The 17,901-nt window shown below is 40.1% G+C and overlaps 1 protein-coding gene across 1 annotated transcript; it reads left to right on the top strand.

Annotated features, from left to right (window-relative positions):
- The first annotated feature begins 10,880 nt into the window (after window positions 1-10,880).
- Window positions 10,881-17,624, top strand: LOC140949924 (monocarboxylate transporter 8-like). Its single transcript, XM_073399079.1, has 5 exons — window positions 10,881-10,968; window positions 13,900-14,191; window positions 14,730-15,361; window positions 16,115-16,484; window positions 17,418-17,624. Exons 2-5 carry the CDS (start codon window positions 13,948-13,950, stop codon window positions 17,603-17,605), a joined length of 1,434 nt encoding a protein of 477 aa, XP_073255180.1. The 5' UTR covers window positions 10,881-10,968; window positions 13,900-13,947; the 3' UTR covers window positions 17,606-17,624.
- Window positions 17,625-17,901: the final 277 nt, after the last annotated feature.

Here is a 17,901-nt window from a genome sequence, read left to right as displayed (position 1 = left end):
CGCCGCCACAAATAGTTTTAGCCGCGTGACAATTGGCTTCTCCTACAGTCGCAGCGTATCATCCGTTACACTATTCCTCTCCAAGTTTGAAACCCCGTTAAAGGGAAAACCTTGAGATAGTGTCTTCAGTTCTTCAGCAACTTCCTTCACTTTGTATAAGGCGGATGCCTATCTAAGGCATTAGGGAGCTTAAGCAACAGCTTTTTTGAGCTACGGACATCAACCGGAATTGGACTTTTTGCCTCACTGGGGAGTGCTTTGGTTGAAACTCTCAGGTAAATCGTCTTTAAAAGAGAAAATAAACTTAGCAAGGAGTTTTGCTGCCTAGTTTTCAACAAGAAGTTTTGCTGCCACAACTAGTTTTAACCGCGTGGCGTGACAATTGGCTTCTCTATAGTCGCAGTGTATCATCCGTTACCTTAAGAGTGATCAAAATCAAATTTCTCCTCGTGATGTCAATTTTTAACTGTAAAACGGAGTAGTCACGAGAATTAAGGAAATGATCACACGAGAATTTAACTGATCCTTGATTTCTCCCCATGATTCTATAGGAAATGTGTAGGAACAACAAATGAGAAGTTAAAATTTGGTATTAGGTTTTAATTAAAAGCGGCTAAGAGAGTAGTCTTTCAATGGCTTTATTTTTTTTCGAGTGTATAACATCAGATATAGATCACTTGCAATGGTTGTACTTTTAGTTGTAACAATGGCTTCTTTTTTTTGTCCCGGGAACTGGAACTGTTCAAAAATCCGGCATTTACATGGGCAAACGTGTACGGTTCACAGTTTGCCGAATTTGGGGAAATGATAGGCAAAATTCAGGACTAGTAAATTTCGTCCCGGAATCGCATTTTACCATTTGCCATTTTTTACCGAGCTTTTACCGGGTTCCAACGAAACTCGAATCTCCGTTTGGAACATTTCGTCCGGAAATACAGGACTACCTTTTCAGATGTTCCGTTGTTCCCGGAAATTTTCAGCTGAAATGAACCAAAAAGTCGTGTTCCATTTATTTTCAAACCGGATTTTCCGGAAACTTTTTGTAAACGGTAAACAGCCCCGTACTCCGCCTTGACTTTGATCCATGTCAGGCCAGGAAACAGTGCTCTTTCCGAGTTTGCCTATCCTTTCTTGGGGAACCAACTAACCCAGTCTATTTTATCTTGTCAAACGTTAACTATTTACCTTTCCGTTTAAACAACAATTTCATTTCCATTTCTTTACAATAGATAATTAATAAATTATTGATTATTTTATAATTCATATGGCTTTTGGATATTATACAACGGATAGGCACTTTAATTTAGGCATTTTGTAAGAACTTCTTGACATTCAGTGCATTTTGTTTTAAGCTATGGTTTATTCCAGTTGACCTTAGCTTTCCGTTCTTCTGTTGACGCCCTTTAAATGTCACCATACCCGTACTGAATTACAGAAGACAATAACATCGCTGGTGTACGTATTGAGCAGTTTAAACTAGCTCCTTTGTTGAAAAACATTCTTTCGTTATTTATTTTTGTTTGATTTTGGCCCGCCAAAAATAAAATGAAAAAACGAACGTGCTGGATAACATTAAAGTGAAGTGCACTTGAACGATTAATTCATGTTTTATACCAACATTGTAACAGACACGGCGGCTTCTAAGTAAAAAGCTTCGTTGTCCAGGATGCTGCATTAATGCTGTCTTTTTTTTTTCCATTAAAATTTATGGATTTTACCCTAGGAACCCATCACCAAGCAGTCTTTTTTACCGCATAAGGTTTTTGTTTTGATATTTTCGTGAGTTATGAATAAATAAGTCGCTTGGGTAAACAAGAAGTGACGACTTTACAAACCCTTCCGCAGCTCTTAGCGACGATGTAAATCTTCATACACTGAAATTACCGGTCCAATTGCTAACATCCTGCTTTTTTTTCCCCAGAAGCTATAGAAGGTGCAAGGTGGGTACAAATAATTAATTACAATACTTATGTTTTAAAGAAAATATATAGCAAAAGGTTTGACCAGTTAAAACGCCAAAAAACAAACGCACGAACGACCGCAGATAAATGTTTTTGCTTTGAAATACTCGGGTTTGAAACCTTGATTTTGCATTGGACGTCACTGTAATGAACCATTCAATATTTTGTGGCTTGAAGAAATAAAGGAAAAGGTGATTGGCTAGAGAGGTTACCCGATTCATTTATTTAGAACGCTTTTAAGAAGAAACCGCTCGTTGAAAACGAGAAATGTAGGTTCTTATGTTTGCAACCTGGTATAAATAATTATTGTGTTGTAGATTCCTTGAATAGGAACCGTACGTTGAATTGCGTTTTTACATGCTTTTATAAATAGAACTGGTTATTACATATCTGAAAAATGCCAGCCATCGGGGATATTACTGTTTGTCGACCATCGTAGATTTATCTGATGTGTGTCGAGAAAATTCTCGTCTTGAATGGTGTGTCAGACGCCATTTTGATTTATGATGGATAATAAGAGGATTGGTACCGAGCTAACACTCTCATTGACCAGTCGCTTTTTTTTAAAAATCTCTCCGATTTGTCGACTGTTCTGTCTTAAACTGCACTGAATAACATTGTCGCAATTTATAACAACTCTACATCGTAATTTCTCATAAACCAAGCTGATGGATTTGCAATAACTCAATAACAGCAGAGGAAGACCCAGCGGAAACAGCGGCTGTCATTAATTCAAAGGTTGCATTCACGTGAGTTTTTAGTAGTCTATTGTTTAGATAAATATAAAGGGAAATAGCCGGGGACCACGCTCCACCACTCCCCTCCCTTTCCTGGCCGATTTTTTTTCGCTGTTCACTCCGTTTTTTGCCTTTTACTCCGCTACAGAGCCTGGTCGCAGGCGAAGGGGATAAGACATTACATACCTTGAGAAGCTTTTGTTATGACTAATTCTATTATATTCCATTAGTCGTTTGTGACCTCGGGTGCTCGCCATTTACACAAAACATCAGGCCCCCGGTTGCTGGTAACGGTTGGTTAAATTTGCTACCCATGGGTTAACTAACCCTTGGTTAAATTCCCGTTGCTGGAAGATCTGATTAAGCTGACGCTAATCCCTGGTCAGCTAACCAATGGTAGGTTGGATAAATTAGAATAAGCGATTTTTGAGGCGAGCATTCTGCTGGCAGAATAAAGCATCTTCGAGCAGAATTTGAACGGAAAAATGGTAAATCAGCGGCACTAATGGTAGGCGTAACAGTTGCCGTGAGAAAAATTTAAAACTAAATGGAAAACAAATGGAAAATACCTTGTCATTTTTAAACGTTATTAAATAGCTTCAACGCACTAGCCTGCGTAGCAAGCGTTTCCGTTTGGTTTCGGAGCAAAAAGAGACCGTGGAAGGGGAGTCTTGGTTTTGATCGCGAGAGAAATTAAACGAGAACCATTTTTCGCGCGGTCTTTGACTCTTGTTCCTTGTTCTTTGCTCCTAAACCGCCCAGAAACGCTTGCTACGCAGGCTATCAACGCACTCACATTAAAAGTAAGATGAATTACAATTTTGCTACGCATAATGAATATCTAATTAGTCTTTAGGCTGGGCTAGGCCCAGGCCGCCTTCTTTTATATTTGCGAAAATGAGAATGAAGTGGAATGGAACAGCTTTGCAACGCAGTCAACGCGCTAAAATCATTGCCGCCTTAGCTTGATGAGGCACTTGAAAATATATTTTCACTGCAATGTAGTCATTTCTTGAAACCATTAAGGACAATTTAGACACAAATTTCCCCTACTACGAGTAGTATACTAGTATATCATTCTCCTCAGGGTCCTCAGGTAGAGATACCGTGAACTGCAACTAATAAATCCTGGGTTAATACATCTTCTTAAGGGGTTTTAGGAGGCTTATAAACGGACGGGCTTACATCCGTGGGGGTTTATACATCTTCGTAATGGGTTTTAGGAGGGCTTATAAACGGAGAAGCTTACATCCGAGGGGGTTTATACATCTTAGTAAGGGTTTTTAGGAGGGCTTATAAAGGGAGGGGATTATATCCCACGGGGTTTTATACATCTTAGTAAGGGTTTTTAGGAGGGCTTATAAACGCAGGGACTTATATCCCAGGGGGGTTTATACATCTTAGTAAGGGATTTTAGGAGGGCTTATGAACGGAGGAGATTATATCCCACGGGGATTTATACATCTTAGTAAGGGTTTTTAGGAGGGCTTATAAACGGAGAGACTTATATCCCAGGGGGGTTTTATACATCTTCGTAAGGGTTTTTAGGAGGGCTTATAAACGGAGGGGATTATATCCCATGGGGGCTTATACATCTTAGTAAGGGATTTTAGGAGGGCTTATAAACGGAGAGGATTATATCCCAGGGGGGTTTATACACCTTAGTAAGAGATTTTAGGAGGGCTTATAAACGGAGGGACTTATATCCCAGGGGGGTTTATACATCTTAGTAAGGGTTTTTAGGAGGGCTTATAAACGGAGGGACTTATATCCCAGGGGGGTTTATACACCTTAGTAAGGGTTTTTAGGAGGGCTTATAAACGGAGGGACTTATATCCCATGGGGGTTTATACATCTTAGTAAGGGTTTTTAGGAGGGCTTATAAACGGAGAGTTTTATATCCCAGGGGGGTTTATACATCTTCGAAAGGGTTTTTAGGAGGGCTTATAAACGGAGGGGCTTACATCAGAGGAAGGTTATCACCGGATGGAAAACTGAGGTCATTTTGAAATAAGCTTTGGTAGTGCTGATTAAAATAGGTTTTCTAAAATGGTTTTTAATCAGGCTCCCGGTCCAGTATTGATTTCGAATTTTAGTTGCTCTTCTAGCTACTGTTTTCATGGAGCTATAGATTTTGTCAAAAACTGTGTCACGCCAAACGCTCATTCCAGTATATATTTTTTAAAAAGGTGAAAAATTAGTAAGAATCCCCAGGGGGCAGACATCTTCCTCAGAGGAGGCACTCCGAATTTGAAGTGACGTGATCGGAAGGCGACAAAACATCCCTACTCAAATCAACTTATCAAGGCAACCAAAAAAATCTTGCAAAATTTTCCAACTAAAAAACATCGATCCTTCGATCTCCAGGGACCTCTTCTAAGAACAAGATATTCAAAGCAAACCGTTTGGATGAATGTCATCACAACAGCTTGTAGACGATCGCCTTAGTTATATGTAGGCCTTTCCCGATTGCGCTGAGCACCTTTTGAGCACTTTTTTGAGTTTGGAGCACCATTTTGCATTCTGAGCACCCTTAAGCACTTTTTCGCACTTTGGGCAACATTTGAGCAATATTTCACATTTTGAGCAAATTTCGAGCAACATATGTCTTCTAAAACATTTTAAAGCAAAAACTGTGTGTCGCTCGCAACGAGAATCGTGTTCCAGGTCATAAATTTGAATAACTAATGATGTTGTCAAGAATAAAAGACCGTTGTCATGGAAAGGCACTTGGACTTATCCTTACTGAGCGTGAGAGCAGAAGTTTCTGATTGGCTGATGTATCATGCGTGTGTCATCTCAAATTTTTAAATCATCTGATGTCTAGGCTTTGCACTAGTACTGCTGAATTTATTCGCAACCGGCTTTAGTTTTTTAAAAATATTATTGTTCTATATTCTATCAACCTTTCGTAACAACCTGTCGAATAACAATACGCAAAATAGATTGTTAATTAATTCAGTAAAAATTGACATATTTACGAAAAGCTTAGAGGTAACTGTTCACAACTTTTAGCACTTTTTGAGCACTATTTTGAGATTTTGAGCACTTTTTAGCCATTTTTGCCAGCACTTTTTTAGGATTTTACGAGCGCAATCGGGAAAGGCCTAGTTATATGTGGCTGTTGGTTTTAGAATGATTTCTTTCAGCGGCCAAAAAAAAAGAACCTGAGCTATGCTGGGGTTGATTTACGGGCATCAATTGACACTTTTGATAGCTTAGGTTCATCAAAAGTGTTCTCTTTAGAAATCAAACGCGATGAATTTCGGAAATCAAAAGTGTCATTTGAAAAATCAAACGCGACAAATTTTGGCAATCAAAAGTGTTATTTGAGAAATCAAACGCGATAAATTTTGGAAATTAAACGCGACAAATTTAAAATCAAAATGACACAATAAAAACCTAAAGGATTTTTTCCTTTTAAGTAGACAAGATATCAAAATCAAAGAAAACAAGAAAAGAATCAGACATAGTAAATTTTATTTGTGATACTCATCGAAAACCGTACAATTAACCTCGTCCCTAGGGTATTTCTAGGTTCGATTTCTGCCGCTCTCTCGGTTCTCCCTGAGAAGCCACTGTCTGTTCGGGGGAGGATCGCCGGCTCATTTCCCAAACAGCAGCTGGTAGTAGCCTACCTCGCAGACTTTCCAAGGAGTTCGTCACCAACCTTGTTCCCAGGTTCTCTCTCCTACTCGCTCCGTAGGGACGGGTAGGAGAGAACCCTGGGAACGAGGTTGGTTCGATTCGTCACGCGTTCGTGGGGCAGGAACGCGTGTTGCCTCCCACGCAGATGTTCTTAAGGGTTCGTCACGCGTTCCTGCCCCACAAGAACTCCTAAGAAAGTCTGCATGGGAGGCTAAAGGAAAAGTCCTGCGGACGAGGTTAGGGCAAACTGAATTAGCTTGAGTTCCAGCTAGTTTTACGCCAAGCACTGCCGCTTATGGAAGAAGAATCACGTTTGATCAACTTGTAGATACTGTCGATATTACGTCGCTGAGTGGTTCCACTGATTGGCTGAGGTTTATAACCTAACAGTTTTTAACAAGAAGGACTCCCAGGGCACAGGGTTATGTAATGTTTGACCCTGACTTCCGATTGAAATTGGCGTAACAATTTGTCCGATCCCTGTCATATCGTTTTACGCTGAAGAAAATTTGTCTCTTCTTCGATAGACCAGGTAAGTTCTTTGAAACTTTGATTTATGTGTAACCTATGCAAAGGGTCCATACTCAAGGCACTGAATACCCGAATAAGCATTTCCGATTACTGATAGCGCCGTATGTGAAAATCAATCGTAAAGAAAATTTTGAAAATAAATAATGGACAATCTCGTTGACGTTTCGAAGACAGGTTTTTTTAAAGGAAGCCTGAACACGCTGAGCTAAGACCTAAAAAGAACGTGCCGACAACTGTGCACTGGGGCAAAAGTGTAGCTATTTAAGCCTTTATAACCCCAGTATAAACATATATTAAAAAAAGGGTCGGTCAAGCCATAGGTTTTCTAATATGTTCTAAGGTTGAAATGCGAGTGACCGTTCCTGTATGTGTCACACAAAAGTCAAAATAATATATCAAAGGACTTCTAAGGAGATGTCGACATAAAGAATAGCTTTCCATGGTTCAGTTCAATGTATCCCAGCTTCTTGTAACTATTTCGTGTAAGTCTGTCCTAATCATAAGTAATAATAATAGGGTATGTCTCGCAGGATTGATTTGTTTTGATAGAGAAATGTCTTTCCACTCCTAGTATACAAAAGCAATGAATACATCGGGAATTTGCTCTATGTGGTAATTGCCAATAAATACCTTTAAAACAAGAAGGCACCTTTGTCCTAAACAGGGTAATAACATTGATGCCAATTTCAGTACTCCCGGGGGTATTCCCTTAGGGTATGATTTTCACGTTTTGGGCTGAAAAAAGGTATAGACTTTGTCCATTTTGGTTTGGAATCGGGTATGGTTTTCGAGGAAACTAGAAGAATGTATGAACATATCTGTCGGAAAATGGGTCAGGATTTGGAGAACCGGGCGGTACACTCCCACCAAGAATTCTTAGGAGTACCCCCCGGGCAGTAATGAAGCACACGTACTAACTCCGCGGTATGTTCAGTTGAGGTTGTTTTCCTAAACAAGGTATGTATTTTAGGATTTTTTGTCCTATACAGGGTCAGGGTTTCAAACCCTCAGCGGGGGTATTTTAAAAAATATGTTGATAGGACTGGTATCATGACGTATTCTCTTCTGAGGTCTTCTTGCCGGTATCGACAGGATATTGAAAACGTATGTCAGGGGGAGAAATAAGGACAAAACAGTTGATTGCAAACCACTTCAAATGTCTGAAAACAAAGGGGGAGTTCATTAAGGTACGCGTATAGCTGCAGCTAGTATCCAGTCTACAGACGCCCCCTCCCCTAAAAAAAATATCATCCAATGTTAGGCGACTGTACAGTAAACCAAGGCGAATCGTGCGATCTGTATCAACTGTAAAATTTTATAACTACAATCAAGGTCACAAATAATTCCTCTGCTCCCTGTGGTATAGCCGTCCCATCTGCCACTTGGAACATTTTTCTGAGTGTCTATTAGGCCATACGCGGGGTATGCTCCCGGGGGTACTCTCTTATATTTACCTTATGGGTATGTCCCGCCCCAAAGGGTTGGGTTTTTGCGCCGTTTTCAGGGTTGCCTATCTTAGTCTGAATTCGGGTATGGTTTTCGAGGGAATGTATGAACGTATTTGTCGTAATATGCAAATTCGAGGTTGGTTTTAAAAACTCTTTTTGTTGGCGCTCTAATCCAAGTAATGGCAACATAATTTCTGCCTACGCCATGTCTGAAAAAGGGTGTGGGATATGACAATTTTTTGGTCTGAAATAGGGTCAGGATTTGGAGCAGCGGGCGGCACACCCCCACCGGGAATCCCCCCGGGGGCATTTTGCTGAAAAATCAATCCAAACAAAGAAATTCAAGCTAGTTGACACTGTAATTTAGTAATTATTTGGAGCTAAGGTTAATACCCCCATGCACGCGATTGGAGCCAGACTTTGTAATGAAATATAGGTGCTGATTCCGACGAAAACACGTTACTGAATTCAACAGCTTGCGTCAGCATCTAAGGAATGAATAATGCATTTCAATCGTGTAACATATTTTTCGTAATGCGTTATGTTAACCTTTTCACAAATAATTTCATTTCCGTTAAATGGGTTTTGTTTTAAATGGGTTTTAAATGTTTTTCTGTTTTGTTCCGAGTTGTAGAGGACAAAATATGTAACATGAACCCACTTTAAAATGTCAAAAAATTAACCAGAAACTAGAAGAGGTAGATGCCGCATGCAAAACTGCACACCTAAAGCAAAACGAAACGTAGAGCCACCCTAGGTAAGCCTTTCTATAACAATGATCGTGTAGGAATCTCCCATGAAATTCCTTTATTTGAACTACTGCATAACATGGTCACAGCGCGCGACGCTCAGATTTTGAATTTGGGAGTAAACTTGCAGAATTACAGCGTATGCACCGAGTTACATGTCGATACAGCGGAGGGCCAAAGGACTGGCGAAATATGTTCTTTTCCGTATAATTTGCTACTACCGAAGAATGTTGTTCATCATACCGCGGCTTTGTTTTGTAGATGATTGTTAAATTAACGTTTTTCTGTAGACTCTCTGTTTACATGATGTTATGGGAGTTCTCGATTTCGGCAACCAAAATATAAATAGCACTTAACAGCCAAGGATTAAGCTCCGTGCACACCCGTTATTGACCAAACGTGAGCCAGTCAAGATGACTGGATATTAACCAAGTTCTTTTTTGCGTCTTTATGAAGCGAGACGAAGTCGAGATAAATAAAAAAAGAAAAAAAAAAAGAACGAGGGTAGTCATTCTTGTCAATAAAGGATTTAATATGTTCCAAAGGAACCTCTTTTCGTGAGAGACCAAAGCGGAAAATCCTGAGCGGGCAAGAAAGCAAATCAGAACACAGGATTCGTTTTATCTTGCTTGCTTGCGGAACCAGCCATAAAATAACGCAAGGTATGGATTGGACACTGTTCTTGTTGGCATCACTGTGCTTGATGATGTTGTGAGTTAGATCTTGATTTGGGCGATTTTTAAGTTAGTCTAGTTGGGTTTGAGTATGCGTGTGTCCAGCGTTGTCATCATAACTTTGATGCGCGTCATGCTTTCTTGTTTGCTTCCTCGCTTTAAGCATGTTTCCTTGGATGCAAACAAAGGATGCAGTAGAACACGGTTTTAATGATAATGGAACGTTATGACGACCTCGCCTTTGAAAAGAAGCGTCCGGGACGCTCATTCGCGAATAGATACTTTTGGATTTAAGTAAAAGTATTCCCAATTTTCACTTTTGACACATCATCGCTTCAGAGTTTAATAAGTGGCTGTTTTTGAAGGGCGTTTTCAGTGGACAGATGCTTGGACGGGTTTCATTGGGGAGGTAAAAATGGCTTCTCTGTGAGTCCTGAAAGTTCTTTTTAAACCCTCCCTCAGGAAAATGTATTATGTATTTTGTCAAGCACTCCCGTTTAAAGAAAAATATGTGCATTTTCAAGATTTGTATACATTTATGTTTTATTCTATCAACATTAATAATAGTAATAATAATGATAATGATGATGATGTTGATTATTACCATTATTATTATTGTTATGGTTTTTTGACACGTTTATATGACACAAGAAGAAACAAGAAGAAACGCATTTCTAGAAAGAAAAAAGACTTTAACTTGACTTCAGAAATTACAAACGGCTGAATAACAACAGAAATTTATATGTAGAATAAGTAACTAATTAAAGAAACAAAAGTCATGGTAGGAAAATTTGCACCTGAAAGAAAAAGCATGCTGACATTTTCTTCACTGTCTCCTTTATCTTGCAATGGGTGCCCGACCGTCCTCTTGCCAAAATATCGAAATGATCCCATTTCATGTTATGACCAGTTGACGTGACAAGGTTGGCAATAGCAGATGAGTGATTGCTACTCGTAATGGATTTGAAGTGCTCCGTTTTCCTGTCATGCAATCTACGTTTATTTTTCAGTACCCATGTAGACCTCCTGGCTGTCCTAACAACTAGCCGTATAAGCAACCCTGGACATTTGAGCACGGGTGAGCCTGTCTTTGTAGGGAAAAAGAGACATAATACGATGCGGGCTCTGGAAAACAACTCGAAGGTCAAAGCAGCCGTAAAATTTATTGATGCAAGCCTTCACGTGTTTGGCGAGGATTCTGCTTTGTATCCATAAATAAGGTAGAATTAAGAGGACTTCCTTTTTGGGGACTGTGGTGGTTGCCTGTTAAGAACATCATTAATGTTTTAATTCAACACAGCGCTAGGATAACCGTTTTGTAATAACATTTAATTCATCCAAAGAGAACTCCAAAGTGTCTAAGAAAGAGATCGTGTTGTTCTCCTCAAATTCGAGACTGGTCGGGTAAGTGTTGGCGCATTAGCAAGCGCGTACAGCTTGTCAAGGCAAATTTGTATTGTCTTATCAAGAGGAAAGTTTGTAAATAAGGAACTGACGTCAAAGGAGCACATCACCTCATTCTTATGTTTATACTTCTCGTCCCAATCTGCAGCAAAACTAAACGAGTCCTTGATTGTGAACTGGTTTGTGGAGATGGGCTGGAGAATATGAACAAGATATCATGCCAACTTATAGTTGTAAGTGTTTACAGAAGAAACAACAGGGCGAAAAGGGCAACCAGATTTATGAACCTTAGGAAGGCCGTAAAGAACACCATGAGAGGAACCGCATGAGATTATCTTCTGTAGGGTGGCATCGTTGATGAAGTTTTCCGTTTTCAGTTTGTGAAGATAAGATGTTAAACTGTCTTCTCTAGATTTCGTCGGGTTATCCGTAAGTTTCTTGAACTTAGCTTTGTTTCATCAGAAATCAACTCTTTCATTTTATTCAAGTAATCAAGCTTATTGATGATTACAATCCTATCAAGTTTTGTTATTATAATGCTATCATCTTTTCGTAAATCATCCAGGGCTTTCCATTCATCTTTGTTGAGAATTTTTTTTCTTTGAAATTCTTTGAAATCATTCTATCTTCGTTATTACCCGTTAAAGGGGGTCCATATTTCTTGAGGTCAGGGAAAAGTAATTCAAACGAACATTTAATATCATATCCATCCACCTTTTTTCGGTGGTAGACAAAAAAGCAGTCCTCAAGCCAATGCGGATTTCTCGGACTCTGTCAAAACCCGATGTGAATAATTAAAGATTATGTCATCATTGTTTAAGTATAGCAAGAGAGGTATTCCGCTTTAGCTTATTAAATTTGGCTTTAAGTTTATGTGAGAAGCGATCCTTCGACTTCGGTACTTTTGTATCATCCGTGCTCAAATGTCCAAGGTTGTTTAAAAAATTAAACGCAGATTGCATGACAGGAAAACGGAGCACTTCAAATACATTACGAGTAGCACTGAATCACTCAAGAGGGCCGAGGATGATTTTCGATATGTTGACATCGTCAAGAATCGCATGAAAGTTTCTGCCCTCTTAGGGGTACTTAAGGTGACTCGACCCAGTTTTTTTTTTTTGTGGGGGGGGGGGGGGGGTACCATCCTACTTTGAAGCTGTCTGGTATCCCCACCTTTACTTTTATCGTCTAACACATAGAATGGATAACATATAGATCAATGTATAATATAACATAAAATTTTTTGCGATCGGAGTAAATGTCACGTGGTTATAATGCATTATTATATATGCTCACCGAGATATGATAATTTTGGTACAGTGAGACAGGCCATCGGGTGATACATAGAGGTTTAACTCACAATTTTTAATCAATTCTCGTGCTTCTTGTGCCTTTGCAAAAAAATCAAGAAGTGCTACACACTAAATCTACTTACTATTAAAAAAATATCATTTTGTCATAGGTTTAATGCAAGCCAATAATTAAACCAACTTGTGACGGGAATATCTCGGTGAGGATTCGGAAGTCAGCCAAGCGTGCGCATTGCACGCGTGCTGAACAAGAATGCTGTATAATGACAGACTAGAAACAATAGACAACTCCCAAAGCACAAACTCAGCCAAAACGCTAAAAATCTTCAATGTTTGCTCAAGTTTGGGCTTATAGAAGATAATGCCACAGTTTTTCAATGACCATGAAATTCAGAGTCCGGGTATTTAGTTAATCAATTGTGGCCCTGAAAAATTTTGAAGGAAAAAAAACTACGAATTTTTAAGAAAATGCCTTTTTCGTGAGAAGGACTCTTAAACGCTGACAAACGTCAACAAATAGCGAAAACTGTAATTTCTATATGTTTGCTTTGCTCGAAATCGCGCGCATTTACAAGGCCCTAACGCGTTTTGCTGACTTGCAAGGGTCTTCGCGATTTTGGTGAAACTCTGTTCAGCGCAAGGCACTAATGCGCACTTTGTGTAGCCGAGAGATTTTCACGAAAAAATGCCGGCAACAGCAGATTTTCGACTCAGACCTCAAAGGGGCGTGGCATTATAACCACGTGACATTTACTCTGATCGCAAAAAATTTTATATTATATTGTAGATTGATCTATATGTTATCCATTCTATGTGTTAGACTTACGATAAAAGTAAAGGTGGGGATACCAGACAGCTTCAAAGTAGGATGGTACCCCCCCCCCCCAAAAAAAAAAAAAAAAAAAAAACTGGGTCGAGTCACCTTAATGATGATCTTGGACGGGCTTCGCAGGCTGTGGCTTCACAAGCGTCTCTGTAAATTTTTCATAAAACTGCTAAGGCGTGCATAAAGAAAGGGCAGAGGCCCCAAAGACAAGGATATGCGTCCTAAGCAAAGGGGCCAGGGAACTGATGATAGACAGCGAAACAGCGGCACAACGGAGCAACGTTCAAAAATTCATGTAGAATCCAGAATGGAAAAAGTAAATTGCTCTCCGCGAAAAGCAAAGGTGTTGCCGACAGCAGATTCTTCTTCTAGAATTGCCCATTTTTAGCTCGATCGAGAAAATCACTTTAAGAACACGTGATAATTTTCACTTATTTTTGCTCAAATTCCTGTTAAGCGCGGGCTAAATGGCTTAAAGGCAGCTAAGCCACTGTCGGGTGTACTTGGAGATTATTGCTAACAGTCATTTGAGAGGGAAAATACCCAAAATAGCCTGGGCGGGTAACGTAAAATATTAGTCAAAGCACTAAAACAAGTTTTTTGCATTTCAGACTTTGTATAGAAAGACGAATTCCAGTTGAGCGTGCACTCCAGTTAATATGGAGTCCCAACAAGAAAAATGCCTTCCAGTGACACAGGGAACCCAAAGACAAAGATGCTGCTCGAAATGGTGGATATTTAAAAATGCCTCCAAGCACGCCAGTCGTTTAGACGGACCATATGCTTTCTTTGTTTGCCTCTGTGGTTTCATTTGCGTCTTAATCCCCATCGGTTGTGCATATTCCTATGGTCTTCTCTTTCCAGTGCTTCTAGTCGAGTTTAAGGAGGGAAAAGCTAGGACAGGTAAGTTGTTCATATGTTCGAATCCAAGAGTAATAATACCTCCACAGAGAGGAGGGGGGGCGGGAGGGTGGAAGGGCAGGGCGGGGAGGAGGCAAACCTCCCGTCTCCCGTATCGTTCATTCCAGGCTCCCGCCCCTTTTTTTCCTTACCTCCTCAATTTAGCCTTTTTTCAATTGCAAAATACTAAGCACTGTTGTGAACATTTTTGGCCTATCTCTCCCGCTTTTACCCTTTAAGACTCCCACCTCCCGCTCTTTCGTTCCCCGCCTCTCGTACCCATCCGCACTCTATTCTCTCGTGCTCTAAACCCCTGTTTAGTTTTGCTTCAGTCCGTCAATAAGTCGTTTGCACGGTGCCAGTAACTGTTGACTGCGATTCAGAGTTGTTTGTTCTAGGTTAGCAAACCAGTTAGGTTTAATACCAGCAACAGACGTGATATAACTCACTTTGACTCTGAAGAGTCTCCACGTTCACCCGGGCGATCATGCCCTCAGCCTATTTAGTGTTTCTATGATCTTAATGCATTTTATCTCCGTAGCTTGGGTAGGTTCTCTGGCTTATGCATCCGGTAGTCTCTTTGGGCCTTTTGTTGGACTTCTCTGCGATCGATTCAGCCATCGCAAAGTTGCAGTGGGTGGGGGGATATTAGCTTCCCTGAGTCTCTTTGCAACATCTCAAGCACCCAGTTTAACAATGATGTACTTCACCTTTGGTTTGACATTCGGCCTCGGTTGCAGCTGTTTATATTTCGTTTCCCTGACCATATTACCCAAGTACTTTCTGAAGAGACGCGCATTAGCAACAGGACTGGTTCTTATGGGTCCTTGCGCAGGCTTGATAGTTATGAGCCCCATCATTCAGAGCCTGTTAAACGCCACCACATGGAGGGTCACATTAATAGCCATGGCGGGAATGACGCTGATCACATGCTTTCTATCATTGTCATTTGATTCGAACGTTCCAAAAGATGAGTGTCAAGTTATAAAGACAGTGGATGAAAGCTCTGATGTCAGGTCTTCTTTAGTTGTATTGACCTCTGCCAGGAAAGCTGAATCATCCCAATTATGTTCAACTTTAATCTTTTCCTACTTGAAGAATAAGGAGTTTGTGATACACTTGATTGCCAGCGTCACTTGTTTTTGTGGTCTAACCATTCCTATTGTCCATATGGTAAGTTTGCACGGCGTTAGGGAAGTAATGTAATCAAACAACTCTGGTCAAACTCTAAGTCATGATTTCTGCGTCTTGATAGATCAAGCCTTTGAATTTATTTGAATCAATGTAACATTCTGACGGACTGCCAATCTACCGCCCTTCCCTTAAACCAACATTGTGTTATAGTGTGAACTTAATGGGTTAGGGGAGCGGGGGTAGGTGGAAAGTTTCCGAGGATCTTACTATTGATTCTTTTTGGTTGTAATCCATAGTAATCTCTGCAATACTTGGTAGCACTTAGCCCCTTATGGCTTATTACTTCCTCTTTGGCTTATTCCTATTCAGTTACTTAACTAATATTTCGAGTTTTCCTTCAATTCTAAGATAATTTTCTACGTGACAAAAAATGGATCCAGTTATCGCAGGCTAATTACAAAAGGGCCAAGAAAACAAATAACGAGAACGCTTAGAACCAGATAAGGCTTAAACCATGCTGATATGATTTTTGCAACGATTCAATAACATACGTTCTGTTGCACTTATACGCCATGAGGTTCAAACAAAACAAGATAAACCCAAAATTGCAGCCACTGTGGCTGCTGGTCATATCATCTACTGCTACCAAGTGCAATTAGACTTTTAAAATTTTGGCTTCTCCAGTTTACGGAGGGGAAAAATTACCGTGTCAAACTGGACTGTATTTTTGTTTACTCTTCATCATTTCAGTTTTGTTCTTGTTTGTTTTTACTTTGTTTTTTTTTTACCCAGGCTCGTTATTGCCAAGAACAAGGAATAGACGCAAACCGATCGTTTGTGATGTATTTGTTCAATGGGGTGGCATCAGTATTACTCAGGGCTCTGACAGGACACATATGTGATATAAAGAAATTAGATCCCAGATGGGTCTTGCAAATAGCCATGTTCCTTGCGGGAATCATTTCAGTACTTATGACACATTTTCGCTCATACAACGAGTTGTTTGCGTGTTTTGTTCTCTATGGGGTTATGGATGGCACTATAGTTTCCTCCTTGAACATCTTGGCTCTTTATACGCTCTCACCGGAGGAGAGACCTCAAGGGTTTGGATTCTTCCACCTCTGTATTGCATTTTCACTCGCGGCCGGTCCACCGTTTGGAGGTATGTATGAGCTAAATACCCGGCAAGCGGGCGGGGGGGGGGGGGGGGGGGGGAGGCTATCAGTAAAGTTTTGAACTGTAAACTAAAGCTGCACAGCAAAGGATTTTACTCACAAATTTTGGGGGTCGTATAACTGTGCTTAGATTGCCCCAGGCGCTTGCTTTAGCTTTTCCATATATTTGTTTGCATTTTTTTCCAGGAAATTTTAGTCGGCAGGAAGAAGAAATTATTACAGACAAATCTATGAAAAATTAGAAAAGTGATTCTAGCGCATGTAGCTGCATGTAACGCCCTCAGTTTTTTTTTCTATAGAATCGTTGGGAGTGAAGCTTAGCTTTTGTTTACAATTCACATTTTTTTCAGAACAGCCGTTTTACGGAAATTATTCGACATCAGGTTCTTATACAAACACTGTGATTTCTCACGCGGTTGCCTACTCGTCAAGATGGCTTCCAAAACCGTGACAAGGTCTATAAGAACCTCAATCAAAAGAGGAAACATAGCACTTAATTACAACCCAATACTATGCCGTTGAATTATGATCATGAAATGCGTCCCATAAGTCCAGACTGGCTAGCAATCACTAGCGACTGTAGCGAACTAATCGTGTCAAGCTAAGCTAAGCTACAGCCACGCTACTAGTAAGAAACTGCTTGCATTCTATCGGCCATTTTGATCCTGGGTTGGTTGTTGTTGTGTCAAACATCAGTACAGAACAGTTTCAGGGTCGCCATCGCTTCATCTATTGGTTAATGCGAGGTTTTGCGGGAACCCGGGTCAAAATCCGCACCCCAAATCAGTCCCATAATGCAATTCAACACTGACTTAGTCCAAATAGGTTAATTTGACAGACGAAATTGGTGAACTTTATAATTCCTCTCATCGACAGTAAGGTCATTTGTACTATTTCTCTTTTTGCTTCTTTTTTCGTAGGATTTCTTGCAGACCTATCTGGTGCCTACACCCTGACGTTCTATATCGCAGGAACGTTTCATGTCGTGGCTGGCTGTATATTGTTTTTGTCATATTGTGTTAAAGGTACAAAGCGCAGTCGAGAGAGCTTAACCAAAATGTTGCCACTAGAAAATTTTGTTATTATTGAAAAGGTCACTGTTTTATAACGGAAAGAAATTGGAATATGAAAAATTAACACAATTTTCCGCCTTGTGAAAGAACGCAATTCCTGAAACTCGCGCATGTGTATAATTTAAAGCAATAGAGTAAGCAAAGGGATCATGTAAATCACCAAACAATTTTAAGTTTATTTATTAATTTGACGTACTTGTTACTGCTGATGTCAGCAAGCAGGGGTCTCAATCTGTTATAAATCTTTTTGGGACATGTATCTAAGGCACTTCCGGCTGAGAATTCCGTAAAATAAATAGTCAACACACTTTTAATACAAACACTAGAATTC

This window comes from Porites lutea, chromosome 1 (genome assembly GCF_958299795.1).
Source record: "Porites lutea chromosome 1, jaPorLute2.1, whole genome shotgun sequence".
Lineage (NCBI taxonomy): Eukaryota > Metazoa > Cnidaria > Anthozoa > Scleractinia > Poritidae > Porites > Porites lutea.
The sequence above is the reverse complement of the archived record's forward strand: the minus strand, read 5'-3'. Positions and strand labels throughout refer to the sequence as shown.

Coding starts and splice junctions, on each gene's coding strand:
- LOC140949924 (XM_073399079.1), top strand. CDS start 13,948: ATGGAGTCCCAACAAGAAAAATGCCTTCCAGTGACACAGGGAACCCAA. Junction 15,362..16,114: donor CCATTCCTATTGTCCATATG/GTAAGTTTGCAC, acceptor TTTTTTACCCAG/GCTCGTTATTGCCAAGAACA. Junction 16,485..17,417: donor GGCCGGTCCACCGTTTGGAG/GTATGTATGAGC, acceptor CTTTTTTCGTAG/GATTTCTTGCAGACCTATCT.